The sequence below is a fragment of the Dasypus novemcinctus genome, chromosome 23 (assembly GCF_030445035.2).
Source record: "Dasypus novemcinctus isolate mDasNov1 chromosome 23, mDasNov1.1.hap2, whole genome shotgun sequence".
Lineage (NCBI taxonomy): Eukaryota > Metazoa > Chordata > Mammalia > Cingulata > Dasypodidae > Dasypus > Dasypus novemcinctus.
The window spans coordinates 69,499,615-69,524,105 of record NC_080695.1 but is presented as its reverse complement, the minus strand read 5'-3'; the positions used below and the strand labels follow the sequence as shown (position 1 = coordinate 69,524,105).

At 42.6% G+C, this 24,491-nt stretch overlaps 1 protein-coding gene across 1 annotated transcript in view; it reads right to left on the bottom strand.

The window, feature by feature from the left end:
• The window catches only part of CREBBP (CREB binding protein), a 155,200-nt gene that overhangs the window by 11,105 nt on the left and 119,604 nt on the right, over nt 1-24,491 (bottom strand). The window contains exons 18-27 of the mRNA XM_058286560.2: nt 23,811-24,050; nt 23,286-23,374; nt 18,013-18,093; nt 16,357-16,413; nt 8,839-8,916; nt 8,437-8,504; nt 2,496-2,646; nt 1,956-2,102; nt 1,268-1,381; nt 99-264 (exon numbers count right to left, since the gene is read on the bottom strand). Of these exons, the coding sequence (XP_058142543.1) occupies nt 99-264; nt 1,268-1,381; nt 1,956-2,102; nt 2,496-2,646; nt 8,437-8,504; nt 8,839-8,916; nt 16,357-16,413; nt 18,013-18,093; nt 23,286-23,374; nt 23,811-24,050 (1,191 nt within the window). The remainder of the gene's footprint in view (nt 1-98; nt 265-1,267; nt 1,382-1,955; nt 2,103-2,495; nt 2,647-8,436; nt 8,505-8,838; nt 8,917-16,356; nt 16,414-18,012; nt 18,094-23,285; nt 23,375-23,810; nt 24,051-24,491) is intronic.

Below are 24,491 nucleotides of genomic sequence, written 5' to 3'. Positions count from 1 at the left end.
TCTCTCGTAAGTTAATAAACTGTTTTGAGTGCTGGAAGACAGACAAGTACACTTGAATTGTTGAGAAAAAAGCCATCAAATTCCTTCACACTGGGTACCTTGTAATCATGAATGATGCGTTCTGCAAACGCCTTGTCCAGCATCTTTTTGTACCACTCCTGCAGTCGTTTTGGCTTGGGGATTTTTTGATCAGGGGGGTGGCAATGGAAGATGTAATCGTCTCCTTCACTGGGGGGACAGGCCCAGATGTGGCCTGTTACATACCTGCAGACACAAACACAACTCAAGTCAAAGGTGCAAGGACACCAGATCCCTGCCTTCATGGAGTGAGAGTTGAGTAACAGAGGCCAAAGCCAGAGCAGAAATAATTCTACAGACAGACAGAAAACAAAGAAATGATCATATTGTCTGTGGCAAAAGTGGTAAGAGACCTAGAGAGATTCCTGAAGAGCATGGGGGTGGCAGGGAAGCATGCACATGCAAGTCCTAGAAATTGGCCCTAAAATTCTTGACTTCTGGGCTGCGCACACAGGGCAGGGGTCAGGTCAAGGTGACTGCAAGGGAGCCCGATGGCCCTCAGAGAGCCTGGAAGAGGGAGGCACTCCAGGTTCTGCTTCTCTTCTCCTGGGGTGGAGGGCAGCTGAGTATTTGTATCAGAGGGTTAAAGTCAAGAGATTCATTCATTCAAGCTTATCAAAGAACTAACATTTTCAAATCTGGGGAGAGTCTGAAAAAACAAGTATCAGGAAGAAGGACACCATGGACTGGAGGACTCCATTTGTGTGAAATGCCCAGAGGACGGGAATTAACAGCCAGCAAGGGGACTCGTGTTGCATGGGACAGGGGTGGCGGGGGGACTACCAGTAAAGGGTCTTGAGGGCTTTTACTGGGGGTGAAAATGTTCCAGCCATGCCTGCCCCATTCACGCAGTAAAGTCACTAATGATCACTGAACTGTACATCTGGAATAAGGGACTTTTATATGTAAAACGTGTCACAAGGAAGTTAAAAAGAAAAGTGACTACAGGGGGAAAAATATGAAAAGAAAGCAGAAGGCAGAGAAATAGCAGTCACTGTGCCAAGAAGCCACAGGGGACACAGAGCCCAAGGGAGTGCCTTGAGAAGTGGGCTTTGGAAAGTTCTGAATTGATCTCAGGAAGTTAATAAAGATACATGAAACATTAATTCACTCTCCTTATTCCACAAGATAAAGAGAGAGAATGAAAGTAGCATTTTTATTAGTTCTGAATCATTTAAGCTGAACTCACCCCAACTTCTTGACATATTCTAGATAGCCAATCAGGATCTCATGGTAAACAGCTGTCCGGAGGCAACGTGGCCGGAAGAAATGAATACTATCTAGATAAGATATATACACACGCCTAGGGAGGAGGGGGAGAGAAACTACTTTAAAATTCAGGGCATGGCCCAAACTTGACACCACACTCAAGCATCCCCCGAAAAGTTCCAACAATGGGTTTTGTTTCAATAGTCTCTACGCCAGCTGCTGAGCATCACAGTGCATGCTAAAACTCCAAAACCGACAGCAGCTTCCAATCGAAGAAATGTGCATCAATTTTCATTGTTGAGCAAAACAAAGGATCGTGCTGCTCACTAGCCATGGAAAGATCACACACAGCCAGCTAAGAGCACGCACGTCAGCTCCCTCTCACCCTAAGTCCTGCCGGCCCCTCTACGTGGTCTTTCCCTGGGTTTACGTGTCCTAACCTAGGAAGGCAGGGCAGGACCCACACGGGCTCACAACACAGGAGATGCTTGAAAGAGTTAGACTGATTCAGTGAAAAACTAACATAGGTATTTGGTTAGTTGGTTGTGGCTAAATTAATTTTAATCTAGTAATAAGGTTTACAGCTTCCTCTAAAACACTTAATATCCTTGATCTGCTCTAAGCCAACACACTAAAAACCACCCATCCAAAAAGGAGAGGAAAACTACCTTGTGTTTGGAGGGGGGCAATCAGAGCCATATTCTTGGACGTGCATTCCAAAAAAGCACACATCTACTCCATCAATTTCCTCAAAAGCAAAGAGTGCTTTAGTACGATATGGGAAGGATTCAGACATTTCCCCAGAATCCACAAACCTGAAAGAAAAGTAAAAGCTGAACATCTGCACACATTGCTGTTTACAAGGGAGTGGTCACAGAGCAGCCTTGTGGCTCTCATCATGCTCATCAGAGAAGGGCCAAAGCCCTGAGCGCTTCCAGGCTTGTGCAGCCTCAGCCCACGATCCAATTCTTTCTGGCACTGCCTAATTTACCCAAGCATTTTATCTCCCCTCATGAATCTGGAAGTACTGCTTGGGGTGCAGGGAGAAGGGCTGGTTATCAGCTAACCACCCAAAAGGCTTTAAATGAGGAAATCAAACTATAAAGCACGGCCAGAAAGCAGGGCTTTTGCCACCCAGATCAGATGATTACTGGAGATGCCATCTTATAAAACAGCAGCACAACCACACTGAAACAAAGCACACAAACCGTGACTTCATCCCAGGCTTGACCTCGACAGTCTTGTCCGAGCTAGCCACCACTCTGACAAAAACTTCCCCGGCCTCAGGATGATTCTGCCGCCGCAAAAACTTATTAACTCGGTCTTCCAGATGGTTTCCCAGTCGTGTTGTCTGCAGCCCTAGAAAGCCAAGAATGAGCAGGTGAGAGGTCTGTGGCTGGCTGCTGGCACCATCCACCAGATCCCAGGTCTTGTTTCCTTTCAGTGTAGCCTGGTGTGTCCAGATATGTTCACCTTTTTCTAACCATAAGAGGCAGAAGAGTCCCTGAAGGCAGACCAGAATCTGAAAGGCATGTGACGAGGGAGAGGGTACAAGGAGGCAGAGCAGTAGCAGCCCAGCTTTCTGCCTGTGACACACCTAGGACCTTGTACTCAGACTTCAGCAGGAGCACATACTCTGCCCTGGCCAGAGGTGCTCCTGTGGATCAAAAGGCTTTGGGAGAGAGGCCCTCCAATGAGGCCCACACCTCGCCACTGCCCACAGCATCCACAAGCCACATTGCTTCCTGTGGCCGGAGAGCACACCTTCAGAGCCTGACGTGGAAACAGGGAACTTGGCACCGCTATCCTGCAGGGCAGGGCTGGTACATGAGCCTTCAGTGACCAGGCCTCCCCCGATTCCAGCCTAGCTCTCAGCACAGACCCGAAGGGTCTAACAATGTCACGGGATACTATGCAACAGATCAACAAGCACATCACCCCAGGGCAGTCTGCTATTTTTATGGTTATACTAAAATTTAACTTCCATAAAACAAAAAAATTCATCTGGAGGCAGGACAGTATCCAAATTTGGCCCCAAGCCCAAGCTCTACCATTCTGATGTGTGTGTAAATGAAAAGCCCTGTAGGGTCAATGAGGGTCCTTGGTTCCCCCTGCCCAGCCCAAAGCATGGCTTCTAACAGGAATTACAGAGCAAGCAAGCTACACAGATGTAAAAAAAATAAAAAAATAAAAAAAAATTTATAGTATTAAAAATTCCTGGCATGTGATAAGAAAGATTAGAGGAGAAAAGGTAAAAGTGGTTATTTAAAGATGATGGAATTTTAAAGAAGTCGTCCTCTATATTTACTGCTTTTTATATTTTCTACATTGATGAGAAATTTTAAAAATATAGGTATTTGGGACTTTAGAAGATTCTTTCTTGAGGCCAAGGAACATCTAAATTCCTTTTTTGGGGGGCAATAAACATACAATAGTGGTGGCTTTTTCTGGTATGCAAGTTACACTTAAATAAAGGTGATGTAAAAAGAAAGCACAATGGTTAACAGCATAAAAACTCCATGGAAGGAATGGATGTGGATCAAGCAGTTGAGTACCCACCTGCCACAACAGAGGTCCGGGTTTGGCTACCAGTGCATTCTAAAGAAGACAAATAGCAAGCATACAACGAACAACGAGTAAGACAATGAGCAAAATCAAACAAGCAGGGAGCGGATGTTGCTCAACCAGTTGAGCTCCCCGGGAGGTCCGGGTTTTAGTTCCTGGTACCTCTTGAACGAAAAACAGACAGACCACAAGCAAAAACGACAAGCAAAAACAACGAGCGCAAACAACAAGCTAAAAGAAACAATGAGCGAACAGTTGAGGGAGCCAACTGGGGGTGGGGGGGGGTGGGGAGGGAACCACATGGGAAAACAAAAATTTGTAAAGCTATAAAAACAAGGAAATAATTCACACCTACTAGGATGGCTACTGTTTTTTTATAAAATTGAAAATAACTAGTGTTAGCAAGGATACAGAGAAATAGGAACCTTCATTGTTGGTGAGAATGTAAAATGGTGCAGCCACTGTGGAAAGCAGTTTGGCAGTTCCTCAGAGTGAAACACAGAATTACCATATAACCCCACAATTCCACTCCTAGGTATACACCCAAAAGAACTGAAAGCAGGGACAAGGACAGATATTTGTACACCAATGTTCACAGCAACATTATTCATAAAAGCCAAAATATGGAAGCAACTTAGGTGTCCATCCACGGACAGAGGGATGAACCAAATGTGGTACAAGGGGCCAGGGGCTGGGGAGCCACTTCTAAATGAGTACCTGTACTGGTTTGGGATGATGAAAATAGTCTGGAAACAGTGGTGAAAGTTACATAGGATTGTCAACACACTCAGTGTCCAATAATTGTCCACTTAAAATGTTAAAATGACTTGCCACATATATTTTATATATATTTACATATAATAAAATAACTACTTAAAAAATAAGGGGGCCATGGATTTGTGGTCTTTTTTGTATGCGGTGGAGAGCTGCCCTCCACGCAGGGCTGTGGCCACACTCCGCACTCCCCATGGAGACTTCCCGATGACTGAGATGACAGAGATGACAGAATGAGGTGTGGAGGGACTCAAACATCGTGGAAGAGTCCCCCTGCTGAGCTCCTGAAGAAACTCCTCCCGTCCTCATTCCCTGTGCTCCGTCACCAGGCAGCTTCCCAGTCAGACAATTTAAGACAGCCCGGAAGGGGCCCGTTGCCGCAGTGCAGCAAAAGGCCACCTCTTCCCTTGTGCAAACACAACTGCACAAAAAGTTTTCAAAGAGCAAATGGGAAGAACAAACCTCTCCCATTAGGTCATTACTTTTCACTTTGAATCTTCTCAAGCAGTTGCACTAAAAACCAGATACTTTAATGAGACCATTTATAAAGATCTTGTTATGGCACCAAACTGTGTGCTGAGAATACTTCTTGAGGAGACTGATGAGAGTACTCAGCTTCTCCATGCCTTGACAACGTCCATGTCGGCCCAGAGGGTAAAGGCGTGATGAAGAAGTGGGGAATGCTGCCTACAGGGCAGCCACTGTACACGCAGGAATAAAGGAATAAAAAGTGTGGGGGGAAAAAAATACCAGTGAGTGGGTATAGCTCAGTGGTTGAGCACCTGCTTCACATGTATGAGGTCCCAGGTTCAATTCCCAGTACCTACTAAAAGGAAAAGAAAGAAAAAAAAGAAGAGTGGAGGTACACTTTCCTCTGGGGTGGGGGTTATTTTCATATACATTAAAAAAAAATCATTCTTCAAGATTAACTTATTTTTTCTAAGTATGATACATACCTATTGAAGCAGTTTGGTATTACTTACAAATCCCCCCAAAACAAAGATTATGTTTATAAACTGGTCTGTTCCTCTGGGTGTGATACCCTTTGAATGCATTAGATTCAACTGACACGTCTTGATTAAATTACTTGTTAAGACCAGGGATTTGATTCAACCACACCAGTTGGGCAGGACTCAGGGATGAGTCCCCGTCCCCTTGGTGGGCTGATATAAATGGACACTCACTCAAGACGACACACAGAAAAGGAAGAGAGAGAGCTCCATAGACACGGAAGAGGAGATAGCTCTGTCAGGTTTGATCCTGGGTCCCAGGGAGAGATGAGCTATTTGCCTGATAGTCTGCAGCTGAAGAGGACAGAGCAGCTGAGCAGCTGATAAGGCCTGGAAAGAAAGGAGCCCTTGCCAGAGACTGATATAGGAAGCCCTGAAAGACCAGGCAGAGATCACTCGCCATCTTCCTTCAACATGTGCAACTGACTCTGGTGAGAAAGCAGCCCTGAGGTGGACTCTTTACAGCCTTCTAACAGTAAGTTTTTACCCCATATAAATACCCTTCAAAAAAGCCAAGAGATTTCTGGTAATTTGCATCAGTACCCCTTTGGCTGACTAATATATCTGTATACATTCTCAGAGCAAATGATTTCAAATGCTGTAGGAATTGTTACATAACACACTTTATCTTGTTAACAAAAGGTCTTGGGCCTGTTTCCACTCAGGACACTAGAGTCTGCCTCCTCCTTTAACGGTGCCCGAGTTCTCTCTCGAGTGCACATCTCACTGTACTCAGCCACATGTTCCTCCTACTTCTTCAGTCCTCCTAATGCTGGTGCACCTCTGCATGTGTGCAAACATCTCTGAGGATACAGACTTAGAAAGAAAACTGCTGGATCTAAATCCAACATTAAATTGCTCCCCCTTCCCCAGGCATCAACTGACATTTCTATGCACAGCACATGACAGGGGCATCATTTCCTTCCCTTTATGTGATCGAATCCTTCAGCCTTTTTCTTTCTCATGTTCTGGTTGGGTCATTTCTATGATGACTTTTCGTAATTTAACACAACAAAAATATTCTCTTATATTTTCCTTGAATGAATTTGTAGTTTTGTTACCTTTTTCCACCTTTACTCTCCCCTAAATTGTTTCGTGTATGGTAAAAGGTAAGGGTGTGGTTTTTAATGGATGGTCTGTTCCAGTATCATTCCCTGACTAGTCAGTTGGGAGGTATTTTAATTTCTTAGTGCAAAAATTAAAGGTTTATCATAGTGGCTCTTGAACTGAGGAAACCATTATTTTGTGACTGACATCTGCAAAGACTATGCTAGTGCACGCTCATACCAGGAACCATGGGGCACACTAGCTTTCCAGTGTCCTCTTCTGCATGTCACCATTCGACAGCAACAGAAAGCTCATCTACCAAAGGTCCAAATACCCTCTCCACCCTCCTTAGGATGCTTGGGGCCAGGGCCAGCTCTCAGATTCCTTTTCCCACCATGCTCTTTGCTACTCCTGGATCCCCCCAGCCTGACTGCTGGTCTGTTGGGGCCCAGCTCTCTTGCCAATTCTATCTGATCATGGACACTCTTGCCCAAGAAGAGTTTCTAACTTGTTTAACTTCTAGATCTCTCACTCAGAACAGAGCCTCTAAAGCAATGGTTCTTAACCCAGGGCAACTATGCCTCCGTGGGAGATGTGACATAGGGGACATTTCCCATTGTTATGTCTCGGGGGGGCACCTGGTGGGTGGCTCCCAGGATGCTGCTAAAATCCTACAATGCAGGGGACAGCCCCCAGAACAAATGTCAACAGTGGCTCAGCAGAGAAACCCTGTTCTCAAAAGCAATGTCACAAGAGTCAGTGGGCTCTTCAATTAATACTTCAAAAGGTTTGAACAGAGTGAGTATAGCTATAGGAAAGGGCTTCTTAATAAGGGAAATTCAAAAGAACACATCTTGTGGGGACGTCTTGGTGCGGCTGTGATCTATTTATTAAATAATACACAGTACAGTGTGAACTTAATAAAGGACACATTCATCTGACTGGCAAAGGGGTCCGTGGAACAAAAAAGGCTAAGAACCCCTGCTATGAGAGAACCTTGTGTTTTAGGTAACAAGAATTTGAACTTCAATGGAAACTTACTCTTAACCTCATAGAGTTGGCTGCCTCCTTGCCTGCCATCCCTTCCCTGCTCCCCCAAAAGTGATTTCCCCCTCCATTTCCACTTCTCTTCCACTCTCAGCTCCTCAAAAGGGCTGCAGGAGGTAGTCCCTTCTACAAAGGTTAAATGACCATAGTTTTTCAAAGTACCACTGTCTGTGAAAAAATGAAGTCTAGCCAGGCAAAGTTCATCTTTAGTAGCAACACGTTGCTCTTTTTATATAAGCAGAGATGCCTCTGCCGTTTTTGCTGTGGTGATGACATACCAGACAGCCCAAGTGCATATCAGACCTGAAAGTGTCTGCCTCACAACAGCAAGACCCAGTGCCTCCACTGGCAGACGGCAGCCCAGACACAGCCCCAGGGGCCCAAACGATACAGCAGCGTGCATGGGGTGTGTGTCTTATTTCTTAGCTACTTGAAAAATCTGCTGGTAAATCTTCTTTCTCAGAATTTACAAAGTTTACCATATATCTAAGCTTTCATCTAAAACACAGACTGGTCATAGGCTTACTTCCATAGAAAAGATCATGCCAATACGTCTCTTCAAGGGTAAACTTACAGATAAAAACCAGGAAAATTAAGAGCCAATGCCATGTGCTCATGTGCTGGGAGGTACCAGAGGAAGACAGGGGAAAGCCCAGAGGTCCCCAAACGAACAGACCAGGAAACAAAAGACCTTCCACAAACTTACGCTTAGCACTGAATTTGTTTTCTTTCCGAGTTCTACCAGTTTTCTTCAAGCAGTTGTCACATACAAAGCTGGGAAGGAAATAAAAAAAGGGTGTGATTAGATAATATAAAATGGTATATGTTGTCAAACCAATGAAATACAATGTCAAAATGCTTTGTCGGCAGTTTAATTCACATGATTATGAAAAAGTGAAGAGGCAGAATGCCTTAGTTCCATGATTCCCAAAGCAGGGGAACACTAAAACTGAAATCTAGAACCACCTGCCATCTATCATAATTGCTGTTTTCTTGGTGAAAACAGTGAAGGAGATGGAGGAGCAGCAGCAGGCACGCTTCCTCACTCATTTATGCAGTACTGCTTTCCCTTTTCCAGGATCACAGAAGTCACTAGGAAATTGCTTACCCTGAAGGCCAAATGATGTCATAATGTAGAACACAAATCTGATGCATCTTCCGGCCACACTCCTTGCAATCAACAAAACTAGAAGACACAGAAAGCACAGTGTAATAATGCACGTGGAAGCACACAACTGGAGTTATTTTTAGGAGTTGCTGTATCGTGTTCGCATCTTGTTCACTTGATTACTTCAGTATCTGTGACATTAATGCATCTGTTGACAGATTCAGTCATTATCTTAAAAAAAGGCATCAAAGTGACATTTTTTTACAGGAAAAGCTGACCCCCCCACCCCCCACTTTGTACAAATGTCTCATTTCTCTTTTCCTCCCAATCTCACCTACTTCCTTTGCAACCAGAAAGGAAACAATTTTAGTTTTAAAAATCACCCGGAAAGGACAAGGACAACCAGCAAGATGGTGACGGGAGTAAGGAGCTGCTACAAGGCAATTAGGAAACACCCAGAATTTACTGGAGCTAGCTGAAGTACTTGTTTGAGGGCTCCAGGTGGCCAAAAGAGTATCCTACAACATCCTTGAAGGGATGGAAGGAAGAGACTGCCCATGTGCAGAGAAGATTCATGAGTAGAGCGTTCCACGTAGGCCGGTAGCTTACGAGCCACCTCAGGAACTGTTCCGTGGCTGGAACTGAAAGCTCCACTTCCCAAAAACGGGGGAGGAAGAGATGGTTGGGCACCAACTTCAGCTACTGATGTGTAAATTCAAGTATAATCCTAAGAACAGTCAAAGTTTGAACCTACCCGAGTCAGAAGGAGGCCAATAGCCACCATCTTAACTCCACGCTTGATGCTAAGGGAAGTGGGGGCAGACTGAAAATCACAGTGCTGGTAGTGACTGGCCTCTGTATATCCAGATCAGATTGGAGCTCTAGCCTAAACCCCAACCCCACCTCTGACAGGGAGGAAGCTGGTGGGACCTGCGACAGCCTCTCTGGGAAACTACTGGTCAAGCCGAGGAGGCGAGTGATCATCCTACTTTGGCAGTGTGGGCTACCCCAGGAGCTGTTCTGTGGCTGGAATTTGAAGCTCCATTCTCCAAAAACGGGAGGAGGAGATAGTCGGCCACCGATTTCAGCTAATGATTAGTACACTTGGCTGGTAAAGGTATAACCCTAGGAACAGCTAGGGTGTGAACCCGTCCAAGTCAGAAAGAGGCCAGTGGCCACCATTTTGACTCCACCACCAGTATGAGGGGATGCCTGCCTGATGGAAAATCACAGTGATGGTAGGAACCGGTTTCTTTCACCCAGATCGGCCTGTAGCCCTAGCCTAGGCTTCAGCCCCACCTCTGGAAGGGAGGAGGCTGGTGGGCCCGGCACCAGCCTATCCAGGTAATTGCAGGTACCTCTGGCTGGCACAGACTGAATAATTGGAAGTCTATTGGGGCAACTGTGGTCATCTTGGATTCGCACTGCATAGACTGCTGCCCATACCTGCAGCTCCAACCCCATCCCAGGCAGGGGAGAAAGGGGCACGAAGCTTCATCAGTCTCTCTGAGCAACACAGGATAGGCCTGCACGACTTGGATTATTCACACAGCTGTGACTCTGTCCCTACCCCTGGCAAAGGAGAAAGTTGGGAGAAGTTTCATTGGTCCCTGGGGCAATGAGGGCAGCTTGAGCTTCCATAGCTGACAGCATCAACTACATCCTTGGCTCCGACAGCACAACCAGCAAGGGAGAAAGGGCAGGAACTAAACTAAAGCGAAAAACTACACCCAGAATAAATACTCTAGTAAGCCAGATGCCAAGACAGCAACAAAAAATTACAATCCATGCCAAGACAGGAAGATATGGCCCAGTTAAAGGAACAAGGTAAGCCTCCAGATGACATAAAGGAGGTGAGACAACTGATCATAGATGTTCAAACAAATCTCCTTAATAAATTCAATGACATGCCTAAAGAGATTAAGGATATTAAGAAGACATTGGTGGGGTGTGGGGTATTGGGGGGGTGGGGAGTGGGGTGTGTGGGAACCTTATATATTTTTTAATTTAAATAAATAATTTATTTCTCTCTCTGCCGCCCATCCCGTTGTCTGCTCTCTGGGTCTATTTGCTGTGTGTTCTGTGTCTGCTTGCATTCTTGTCGGTGGCACAGGGAATCTATGTCTCTTTCTGTTGTGTCATCTCACTGCATCAGCTCTCTTGTGTGTGTGGTGCCACTCCTGGGCAGGCTGCACTTTTTTCGCATGGGGCGGCTCTCCTCACGGGGCGCACTCCTTGAACGTGGGGCTCCCCTACGCAGGGGACACCCCTGCGTGGCAGGGAACTCCCTGCGCACATCAGCACTATGCTTGGGCCAGCTTACCACACAGGTCAGGAGGCCCTTGGTTTGAACCCTGGACCTCCCACATGGTAGGCGGACACTCTATCAGTTGAGCCAAATCCGCTTTCCTTATATTTTTTAATGTAACATTTTTCTGTGATCTATGTACCTTAAAAAGAATTAAAAAAAAAAAAAAAAAAGACATTGGATGAAGACAAAGAAGAATTTGAAAGCATACATAGAAAAATAGCAGATCTTATGGGAATGAAAGGTACAATCAATGAAATTTTAAAAACATTGGAATCATATAATAGCAGATTTGAGGAGGCAGAAGAAAGGATTGGTGCTTGAAGAAATGGCCTCTGAAAGGGTACAAAAGAATAGATGAAGAAAAGAACGGAAAAAATTGAACAAGTCTCAGCGAACTAAATGACAGCAAAAGACATGCAAACATACATATCGTAGGTGTCACAGAAGGAGAAGAGAAGGGAAAATGAGCAGAAGGAATATTTGAAGAAATAATGGTAGAAAATTTCCCAACCATATGGAAGGATATAGATAATCATGTCCAAGAAGCACAACATACTCTCATCCGAAAAAAATCTGAATAGACCAAGTCCGAGACACATACTCATCAGAATGTCAAATGCCAAAAATAAAGAAAGAATTCTGAGAGCAGCAAGAGAAAAGCAATGCATAAGATATAAGGGATATCCAGTAAGATTAAGTGCTGATTTCTCACCAGAAACCATAGAGGCAACAAGACAGTGGTATGATATATTTAAGATACTACAAGAAAAAAAACTTCCAGCCAAGAATCTTATATCCAGCAAGGTTGTCTTTCAAAAATGAGGGTAAGGTAAGAATATTGAAAGATAAACAGAAACTGAAAGAATTTCTAACCGAGACCCTAGAAATGAAGACTATATCAATGAAAGTAACTGAAAGTGTCAAAAGAGTGGGGGAAAATAAAGTATGACAGATAAAACTCAAATAGGAATAAACTTAACCAATGATGTAAAGCACTTGTATTTAGAAAACTGCAACTCAATGCTAAAAAGAAATAAAAAAGCCCTAAATAACTGGAAGAACATTCTATGCTTATGGATTGGAAGACTAAATATCATTAAGATATCGTTTTGACTCAAATTGATATATTCAATTCAATCCCGACAAGAAGTCCACCAGCATTTTTTCTTAAAATGAAAACATGGTTATCAAATTCATTTGGAAAGGAAGGGGTCCTGAATAGCCAGAAACATTTCAGAAAGGAAAAGCAAACTCTCATGTCTAGACTTTAAATCATACTACCTAGCTATAGTGGTAAAAACAGCTTGAAACTTGTATAAAGACAGACACATAGACCAATGGAACCAAACTGATGACTCAGAAACAGACCCTCACATGTATGGTCAAGTGATTTTTGACTAGCCTGTCAAACCCACACAGCTCGGGCAGAACAGTCCATTCAACAAATGGTGCTGAAATAACTCAACATCCATAGGCAAAAGAAGGAAGGAGGAACCCTATCTCATACCTTATACAAAAATTAACTCAAAATGGATCAAAAACCTAAAAACTAAAGCAAGAGCCATAAAGCTCTAGAAGAAATTGTAGGAAAATATCTTCAAGACCTGGTGGTAGGTGATAGATACTTAAAGGAGATAAGCGGAGGACTGAGATGGACTACTGATGTTTAATGCATGCAAAGTTTTAGGTAGTTTCATCTTAAAAGTGTAAAAGTGTAGAAATGTATAAAGTAGAGGGTAATACGCAGTGAACAACACCTAGTTTATGAAGGGGAATGTGGCTGGAAATGGCAGTCTAGGGATGTACATGCCATTTGACAGGATGCTAGAGAATCATCTAGGAACTGAATACAGTGAACCCAGAGGTGGATGAGGATTGTGGCTGAGGTACAGATGCAAGAGCGTCCCTTGTGAGCTAGAGCAAATGCACATCACTACTGCAGGGTCGTGGGAGTGTGGAGAAGCACGGGAAAAATATAACTGGAGTGACCTATGGACTGTGGTTAGCAGTAATAATATAATATTCTTACATCTATGCCAAAGATGTACTGTGTTGATAATGGGGCAGTATGGAAAATGCGTGCCAAATGTACACTATGAGGTACAGGGAATGGTCCGGAATAAGTCACAAAGGGTGAAAAGCCTTAAACCTCCTGGGAAATGGACAGGGCTTTATTCAAGGAAATCCTGGAGGACCAAGACAGTGGGCCACACATTCTGCAACAACCGTTCTCCAGTGTCGAGACAAGAGTTCCCACTACTCTCTGCAGCTGCCCACAACTGTGGCCACATCTGGCTGTCATCTCTAAGAACCGGTCTGCTCGCTTGGGAGCCTTTTAAACTCCAAAATGCTCTACAGTCAAAGTCTTCTATCCACCATTTGGTTCATCCCCTTTCTGCCACCACCCCAACACCTGACAACTGTGCCCTGCAGCAAACCTCCACCAAGTCCCTGGACGCTTCTTATTCCTGCTGTACATGCTGGGTGGCCTACAGCCACAGGTCTGCCCAGTCATTCCACTGCTCTCCTCCTGCTTTGCTGGAGGAAAGGGGGAAAACCCCGTGCACAAAATTGTGCCTACTAACCTACTGTCCTCTAGTGCTTGCTGGCAATCCTACTTTGTGTGGCCCCCTCTCCCATCCTAACTGGCAGCTAACCTGGTTCTTCACCCTTTCCTCAACTGCTGCTATCACCCCCAGCCAGCTTCAACTCTCTGAAACCTCAGCAAATGTTAAGAATTTTAAAGGTCAGCAGTCAATATTTCCTTCAATTTCTGTGCCCTCCAAAGAGATGCCACTCCCAGCCTCTTCCTGCTCATGCCAAGGAAGAGGAATGTCAAGAAAATAGGCTGGGAAACGGACGTGGCCCAGTGGTTAGGGCGTCCGTCTACCACATGGGAGGTCCGCGGTTCAAACCCCGGGCCTCCTTGACCTGTGTGCAGCTGGCCCATGCGCAGTGCTGATGCGCGCAAGGAGTGCCGCACCACACAGGGGTGTCCCCCACGTAGGGGAGCCCCACGCGCAAGGAGTGCGCCCCATAAGGAGAGCCGCCCAGCATGAAAGAAAGTGCAGCCTGCCCAGGAATGGCGCCGCCCACACCTCCCGTGCTGCTGACGACAACAGAAGCGGACAAAGAAACAAGATGCAGCAAACAGACACAGAGAACAGACAACCGGGGGAGGGGGGGAATTAAATAAATAAATAAATCTTTAAAAAAAAAAAAAAAAGAAAAAGAAAATAGGCTGTGTCCTCTGGTGTCCCTTCCATCAATTATGGAATTTCAAGTTCTCCCTCTCCTCACCTGACTCTTTCTCTCATTTATGAAACAAACAAACAAAAAGCCCCGTCTTTGCCTTTTGTCTCCCTCTACTGCCCAGGTTCTCAGCACCACACCACCCTTTTCCTCAGCTGCCGACTTTACCAGATTACTGCAACTTCTTGCCAAGATGACCAGGAGGCTCTGCTGCCTGCACCCCACTCCACTCAGTCCTGTTCTGACTGATTCCCTCAGGATAGTGGCATGTGCACATACCCCTCGATTCTGAAATCTTCTCCTTTGGTATTTCCAGCATCACCTCCCTCCTCACAGTCTTCTTCCCCTGAGCAGACCATCCCTCAAAGACAGTTTCACAGCCTGCTCTTCCTCTGCCTACCCTGAAGGCCGACATGCCTGGGCTCTGTCTTCAGCTGCTCTTCCCTCTCACTCCTACCTGGGGGTCCTCGACATGCCTGCTCCTCACCATCACCCAGGGAACTCGTGAGCCTCATCCTAGAGGTAGGGGATACAGAGGAGGGGGCGGGGGAGGAAGAATCCACTGAAAGCTCACAGGTCATTCTACTGTGCAGCCAGGCCTGAGAACCTCTGAAGCCAAGTACATCCATCTACAGTTCTCCACTTGGCACCTTAAGCTCATTATGCTAAAAACCAAACCAGTTATCAAACCTATGAAACAAAAAAGAAACTCAGTCAACAGCACCTATCACCTCTTCAGCGACCTTGGCAGAAATCAGTAACCATCTTCACCATGGGGCAGGACCCTAAATCAATGGGAGCTGACTTTGGTGAGAAAGCATCTCTGATGTTGCCTTGATTTGGGCATTTCACAGCCTCAAAACGGTAAGCTTTTTACCTCAAATAAACCCCCTTTATAAAAGCCAACCCATTTCTGGTATTTTGCATCAACAGCCCTGTAGGAAACTAAGTCAGCCTCCTCAGAGCTGGGAGGGCTGGGGCCAAGAAGGAGCAGGGCCTGCTCCTTGGCATGGCACATGCGCATTCCACAGGCCCCAAGCACCTGAGGGGGCTGGAGGCTGCTCACCAAGCAGCCCCAGGCAGCCTTTCCCTGTGTGTCAGAAGACACTGGTATCATCACACACTGGTGTGTCCCTCAGGCCTCTATTTTGGGGACTTGGGAAGAGGCCATCACACACAGAACGGACTCTGAAGCCTCATTAAGAGTTATTACAAAGCACACTTTACAAATGCAGAGTTCCCATTTATCAATGTCAGAAAAGCAAAGCATTTGACAACAGTCTTTGAAATATACTATACACCAAAGACGGTGGCAAGAAAATAGACTAGGCTTCCTATTGCTTATTTTTAGAAAGTGGTTTGTAAGAGGTTTTCTTTCTGAATTTCTCTTTAAACGATACTAGCACTGCTCCAGCCAAATGTTTATTTATTTATTTTTTTGAGGTACTGGGGCCAGGAATTAAATCCAGGACCTCTTATGCAGAAAACCAGCACTCAACCACCAAACCACATCGGCTCCCCTTTCATTTCTTTGCTTGTTGTTGTTGTTGTTGTTTTTTTAAGGAGGTACCAGGGACCGAACCCAGGACCACCCATGTGGGAAGCAGGCACTCAACAGCTTTAGCCACATTCGTTCCCTCCAATCAAATATTCTTACCTTTGGTATCTAAAGACCAAACAGTTTCTTAAAGAAAGTGATGACTGAGTTGGAGGTTCTGTTAGGACCAAAATGTACACCCAATCTTATCACAGTTAAAATTCAGTAACTGAGAGTATGTTGCCTTTTGTGTGAGTTCAACTAGGAACCATACCTAAAAGTTAACCTCACACAATAAATTCCCATCCATGGCAAAATATTTTCAAATGTGTCTTGCCACAACCAATCATATGATATAACTTTCCTAATTTGAAACTAAAACCTAAAAGTCAGAAAGAAATTGCTTATATATACTCACGGTTCAGGATCTAAAGTATCATTTTTCTTCTTTTCAAACTGATCCTTTGAAATTGTCCTTGTTTTTTAAAAAAAAAAACAAAAAAACAGGAAAAATGTTAACTAAAATTTATCTGTTGAATTTATAAACTATACGGTCTCAGAAATATTTCATTAGTTCTTCAAATGGAAAGTAAATGATAGCTGAAATCTCAAGGAGACATGATGATGGCATGAACATAACATTTAATTCCTCAGAATATACTACTAATTATGTTCCACCCAAGTACCATCAGCATTTACTAAAAGAAAGATTTAATTAAGACTAGTTGAAACGGGATGGTACAATTGTGCTACAATTCAAACCTGTTAATTTTAAATCAGATCTTGGTGGTGCATGGCTACTGAATCTGCCTGACACTGGTGTGCCAATTCTTCTAATTACATTATGACCTCAATTCAACAAGTTCATCATCCATTTGGTGATATTTCATTTACTCTTAAGGGGCTGAACATTTGAGTTTTTACTATTCTTTTTTAACGATTAGTGTATATGAGAATCATTTCTGATTCACAAAATTCCACAACTCATGAATGAATCACACAATTAGACCAGAGAGTTAAGACAACAAAGGAAATAAAAACAAATGGAATATATACAATATCAGTTATTTTGGTTTCTGTCTTACTACGGTTTGTTCTACCCTGTAACGAAGCAGAATGTACTGCTGGAGAACGCGGTTGTGGCTAACCCTTCTTGCCTGTGGGAGGATGGTCACGCTGCACAGCTAGATGTCACGGCATGGCAGCAAGACTGGGAAACCAGTCTGGAAAGGAGAGATCCACACAACACTGGGCAATCCTGGGGACATTTGGGTGGCTGGCAATTTTTTAGGTATCTCAAGCACATAAACGAGTTGATTATCCAATTTGTGGATTTTTTTTTCTTGCCACATTCTGGCCACCCTCCCTCTCAAAGGTAACTAACTCCCTTGGAGAGTAAGCATCAGGGAAAAAGAGGAATTCAGCGAAGAACAAATTCCTCCCTGTCATTTTTGGGAGCTAGTTAGCAGTAGTCCAACCACAAGCAGGAAGGAGACACCTTTACATTTTAGGCCAAAAACTGAGGTTTAAGAATATTGGCATCTCATGATTCTGTATTCCATCAGCTTAGCAGCTTAAAGGACAGAGGTTATAGTGGAAGAAAAACTAAATGTAAAAGATGGGGATGGCACAAGGCCCCCCTTCCCCCTCTTTTTTTTTTGGCAAATACTAGTCCAGTGAATAGGGCTGTCGGATCTTTTCAGTAAAATTTAAAATTTAAAAATTCAACAAATGAAGGTTGACAACCACTAGGAAAAGGCAAGTCTTTTAAAAGAAAAGAGAGAGAGAGAAAGGTCAAGAGACACCAGTGAATGAAACAATGGGAGGCTGTAGCACTGCTGCCTAGAATGGAAGGAGGAATGTGGAGGGAGCACTGGTGTTCAGCTACAACACCTACATGTTTAAGTACAAATCTATTAAGGATCAATGCACAGCCTCTCAAATTAAAGTTGGGCATAGTTCACGTGAAAAAACCATACTGCACAGAAGTCAAAATAGCAGTGGGGTTTCCCTTTTAACCACAGAAAAGGAAGAAAAACCCCTCCCCCAAAACAAACGATGGGAGGGTACTTACGTCTGGGGCTGTGAAGGGTCGTCACCCAGGGTAACATTCTCCCCCTGGATCTCTGTGAAACACTTCTCACAGAAATGATACCTGTCAGCAAGAAGGCCATACTTGGGTGAACTGGTCCATCATAACACACAGCCACCCAAGCAACGAAGCCACCAACCAGAGCAGGGCGGATCACCACGACGAAGGGGGGGCGTTGTTGGTTGATTGATGGGTCAGTGAGGACAATGGAAAGGCACAGGGGGCAGGTGGGGAAGGGCAGGGTTAGAGAACAGGGGAGGGACACAGAGCACAGACACACAGGTAAGACGCCACACCAGACAACACAGAGCAGAAAGCCAAGGCAAAGCATTGATTAGCATTCGGTCTCATTGCACACATCACAGGCCATCATCACTAACAATGACAGGGGGCGGCCAACTGTTTTCAAGGAGCTGGCAGTACTAGAAAGGTGCATGGAGCCTAAATTTAGGAATTTGAATTTTGTTATTACTTAGAGAAAATCAAATATAACTCCAGGGTCTGCGATGAGAAAATTTTACTATGAACAAAACAGTCTGACAAAAGGCCTAAAAAAGGCAATTTCAAGTGAAATCGTTTCAATTTTTCAAAATGGAAAATTTCTGCTTGACAATGCAGAGATTTTATCTCCAGTATTAAGCCAGATCTTTAAATATATGCAAGTGTTGAGCATTCAGAACTGGTTTAATTTTTCCTGTTAACTTTTCTCATATTTGTCACTCAGTTAATTGGGTTACAATACAAATGAAACCAAATCCATACTCTAGACAAACATTTAACAGAAATGCAATCGGGGTCAAAGACTTTCCAGCCATTTATCAGTAAGTATATACGGAGAGAAAAACCATGATATATTGTATAAACAATACAATATATGCAAATTCATGAACAATCTTAATACTTTTAAAATTCAATTCTAAGCTTTGATTTAAAATTTGTGGTCCTGGGACCAATCATTCATCAGTCCAAGATACTCAGTAAAGGACTGCTCCAACTTGGTGACAATCCCAAGTTAAGCAAATTTAGAGTTAATTTTTAAAGCACAATCTGCATTTGAGAAATTATCCATTACCCTAAAAATTTTCAAGTTAATATGGAGCCTGGGCTCAAGCTATTAAATAAGAACATTAAAATAAAACTATTAAATGTTTGGAAAGGACCTGAATGAAAAAAATCAACAAAAATGCAGGCTAATGCTGCATAAAACAAGATAGGCACACAAGAATACTGCAAAAATAAACAAACTGGATGGCGGTGAATTATACAAGCAAAGAATGAGTATAAGGGAGTGATGGCAGCAGCACAGTAAAATGCGGTTTTAGTGCTCAAAACTACAGCTATAAGATGCCAAGGATGATTAGTATTAAAGACACCATAACGAGACTCCAAGCGCCACAGGAACCAACAAGCGCAGGGTGAGGATATGACAGCGTGCAGCCTCTCTCACACTCTCACTCACTCACTCACGCTGCAAAGGACTACGATTCAGATCCCGGCTTTGTCATGTTCATCTTCATTACCACTAAAGCAGGTCACCCAGAAGGTCTAACTCTAATCTTAATCAAACACCCTGAGCATTTTGTCAGCTATATTTCACTAACCAAACACGTACAGTAAACGAAAAGCATAACTGTAGAGCATGCATAAACATCTCAAGATTATCCACTTTTCATATTTTGTCAATGAGGAATGTGACAGAGGCACTGCATGTAACATCTGGATTAACAAAAGTTTCTTGCCAAGACTTGTTTATTTAGGACCCATTCAATGAATGAATTCTGCCAAGATTAAAAACTTTGACAAGGGGGGAAAAAAAACAGGTTAACCTTGTTGTTGTTTTTTAAAATATCTTTTTATCAGAATGAACTATAGCAATGTTCCAGCTATTCACTATTTTTAAGTATTCTTATGGAGTCTTGAAATAATATTGTATTAAATGAATTCCCATATGCAGAAGGGCACGGTCATTACTGGCAACAAAGAACTAAAAATATAGGAACTACAAGTTAATTCAGTGGCAACCAGAACAATCTGGATAAAAGATATCCCCTCAATGACACATATTTCCCATTTAAAAATAAAACCAGGAATTGAGTGTTCTGATTCATTATATGATCAAACCTATTGCCACTGTGGGCTAGCTAAAAAATGATGGCTGGACGTATTTTGAGTTGAAATTGCTACAATAATTACACGTGAGTCTAAATGGTTTTAAAACGTTGGACACATTCTTTACTTTTCTTCAGATGGGATATTAAGCCCAACAACCCAGAAAGCAAGAATCATAAACCATCATTCTCCAGTGGATGGATGAAGGCCAGCCCCAGGGGAGTTCGTGGAAACCTTGCTCTCCATTTGTAATCAATCTCCCACCCCACAAAGACTCTCGGAACCAGAAACCTGGGAGGGAGGGTGAGTTACTGCCTGTCCCAAAGCAATACTAGAAAAACCAGAGCATCTACACTGAGAGAGATAAAGGTGGCATAGAGAAGGCAAGGGCTGCACATCTAGTCAAATCGGTTGTGACAACCCTAGAATCAATATATGCAAATAATCTTATTGCCTATCCCAAACTGTGTTCACTCTGGAAAAACATGAAGGTTCAGAAACTCACTTTTAAATTCGAGAGCCTAGATGATACTCTACCTTGTTTTAAGGAGGCTATTTGATGAACATGGAACTGCAAAGGAGAAATACTTGACACAATCTGATGATGATACATATCTGGGTAGCTAAAGTTAGCACAATGTAACTGCAGTTTATCTTTAAGGGTAATTTAATATATGGAGTAAGTTTTCAAATGCAGATTGTTTTAAATTCTGTATCAGTACAGAAAAACTGTTATCTATAGGTGTAATAACTAGACAATCTATTGAAGTTTTCTCAACATGAGTTACCTTAAATTTTCAAAGTACGAAAAAAGTAAAAATGTTACCACACACTAGTTTATATACCAGAGTTTCACTTATTTAAGTGGTCTGTAGGACTTTCTATTGTTCTAAGTACCCAAACAGTTTAAGCCTATGAGCTCCAAAACAATCATTAGTAAGAACACCACATTGTTCATAAAGAGAGTTGAGAGCCACTCCGTGGTCAGAATTCACCACGCTCATCTGCTCGCAGAAACAGCACTTCCTGGAGAATGCAACTGGCGAGAGTCAGCTCAGGAGCAGTACGCCAACGCTTTCAAACCATAACATAAAAAACCCAGGACTCCTTTACTTACACTTCCACTCTTAAGAAAAATACATTACTTTTTAGTAGAAATGAAGTTCCTTAGAAAAGTAAAACCAGACATTTCAGAACTTCCGTCACAGTCCTGTGCTTGCACCCCACCACTGACCACCCTCTGAGGCAGCAACTATGTGCCTCGATCCTGTCGATTCTTTAACAGCTCTCAACGTACAGACAAGCAAATCTGTGCAAACCAGCAATGGCAGGGTGCCTAGGCACCCAGGAACAAATTCTCTAACAATGAAAGGCCCAAACACTTCAGAACAGTCTAGGAAGCTACAGGTGGCATTTAGATAGCAGCATCAAACCATCCTGCCACCTTTCTTCCTTCTGGGCCAAAACTGTGTCAGGCAGGGGTGGCATTTTGCAGAGTATGTTAAGTTTTAACCTGTTCTTTTAAAATTCTCTGGCAACTTTATTTTGCTTGGCATATAACAGTTTTCAAAGCGCATCCCAACTTATATTTCACTGGAGACTGACAACAGGAGACTGACAGGGAAGGTGTGACTGCATCCATCTCATGGACAAGGTTAAGCTTGACAGGCTGAGAGATATGCTCAAGGTCACAAGGCTGAAACAGTAAACGGAGGAACTGGGCCAGAGCTTCCGGAAGAACACTGTCACTATGGGAGAGATTCCATTACAGAGGGGCAGTGGTATCATTTTAAACTTTGTCTTAAAATGTTTCTACTGAAGGAAGGGGAAGTTAAGACAAATTAAATTCCAAAGGTTAAAATATTTTCAGCAGGACCGTTGCAGAGATTGAGCTTCCATTACAGAGTCCTTCACGATCTTTACTACACCGTCGCATATCACTAAACTGAATAGTACTAAGGATAAGTGGGTCAGGCATGGCTTAAAGACACTTTTGTGCCAACAGTTCTTTTTTTTATATTAAAAAAAGAGATTTTGATGGGAGTTATTAATTCCAAATTATTTAGGCCTGTATCTTTGCCCAAATAACAAAAAGCCCTGTATTTTATTTGAGATAGTTGAACATATGTAATTCCTATAACCAAACAAGATGAAATAATCAAAATACCAAACCCTAACACTGGCCTTTAATTTAACACTAAATCCAAAAACAAGGAATAGCCATGAAGCCCCACCTGGGGAAATAAAATAATCTAGTTGCCGATTCATAAAACAGGCAATGTTACTAAATTTGACCAAGACTCATAACCTATGCTTCAAGGCAAGATGCCATCATGGTATGGCAACATGTAGCCACTTAAAGCATTAGCTACAAATAAGCTTAATTTTCAAAACAACCACAAAACTATAGGAGATGTATCTGTGGAGGGAATTGACAGCAAAAAAAAAAAAAAAAAAATTTCACTCTCCCTCTACTTACGATATGAGATCTATGCTTTAGCCTTTTCACATTTCAAAAATACAGCAAATATTTCTCAAGCATATCTACCACACACAAAACTCTGAAACAACCATCTTCTATTAGGAGAGTTATTCCTTAACTCAATAAAAGCACCAGACCTCTACTCTGTATAGTGCTACTAATTTAAAATTTTAAAATTAAATAAAATTAAATAAAAAACAAAAACAAAAAAACCAAAGACATTTTTATAAAGTAGTACTAATGCAAGTCTTTCCCTCAGACTGTGTAGGTTAAATTAAGTAGACCAGTACTTGCAAGCAGAATAGTAAATTACAACTGTTCTACTCTGTGAATATCTTGAAAAAGGTATGTCAACCTTTATTAGTTTCTCTCAACCTCAAATTCGTGCTTATATGATTTTAGAAAAACCATGGCTTAAGAATGAACGCATCTAATTCAGGTAGTACAGGAAGTGATTTTAAGCTTGAACTTTCATACTATACAATTATGCCTAAAATTAAGAGACCGTGGGCCTATTTGAATGACTGAAAAGCACTGAAATTGTGGCACGTTATATAGCGTCAATATCAGGAAAGAAATAATGCATCCCGGCTATGAACAGACAAGCATGCCTTGCTAAGATGTTATTTCCACTCAGGAACTCAGGAAACTGCTTGCTGCTTACCTATTCTGATAGCTGTAGTAGGCAGCATCACGAGGAATTGTACACAGCTGCTTCCCATAACAGCACAAAGTCTGTGGGGAAAACTCATACTGCAAAACAAAGGGAAAAAATATTAAAATTTATTCCATTTACCTTCACAAAATGTTCTAGTTCACAATGGAGAGTTGGTAAATTATTCAACTAGTAAATTATGTGGATAGTTTTCTAACAATTTTCATCGTTATTTAAAGACATTTTGGGATAAAATATGCTGGAGGAATTAGTGCAGAGTTGGCCCTAAAAGACATTTCTGAGATACCTGAAATGAGTGTAGGGACAGCTAGAGGTGCTTAACCCAATAAGTACCCCTGGCTTTGATCACCTTACATAGCTTCAAGCAATCAGCTGTCTTACAAAGTTCTAGACATCATCTGGGTACTTCCCAGCACAAAGTCAAAATGTTAAGTCTATTAATACATTATAATATCCTTTATGGCTGGATTAACCCAAAAAATTCATTTTTCCAGAAAAAAAAAAAATTTATACCTTGCGTCCACAGCAATATCCAAGGGACTGCATAACAGGGTCAATTTCTTGCTCAAAGACCTCTGCAAGTTTACTGCAAAACTTATAGACCCGAGACGTCTTCCGATTATAGAGCCAGGCGTTGTTAAACATGAGCCAGACATCATCCACATACTGCCAAGGCTCTTGGTACTGCCCTGTGTCCAGCTTCCGCTTGATAGTGGAAAGGTCCATGGGATTCTTCACAATGTCAAAATAATCCTTAAAAACAAAATGGCCTCTTAATCTAGTAGATCCCCCTAAACTCCAAATGCCAGCTTTATTTTTTAAAACAGTAAAATGAAATAGAAGGTAGCAGGACAACATCTGTTCCCAATGGCAAGAAAAGGGGACTGAAAAGAAAATAACCTCTGCTTTCCACTGATTCTACTGCCTAAAATTATAATTAGTATTTCCAAATGCAATCAAATTATGTCAAAGGCAAAGTTGGAGTAAAGACAGATATTGAAAGAAAGTTTTAATGAAGGTTAAAAAATAAATTTAAATTTATTTTTATTTAAATTTATTGGATTAAAAAGGTTAACAAATTTATCAGACAATGTGTATTTCTAGAGATTTCACCCTAGGTCCAAGCAAACAAAATGAAATTCTAAGACAAAAACAAAAAGAAAACCAAAACAGTAACTACTGCAAACAGCACCT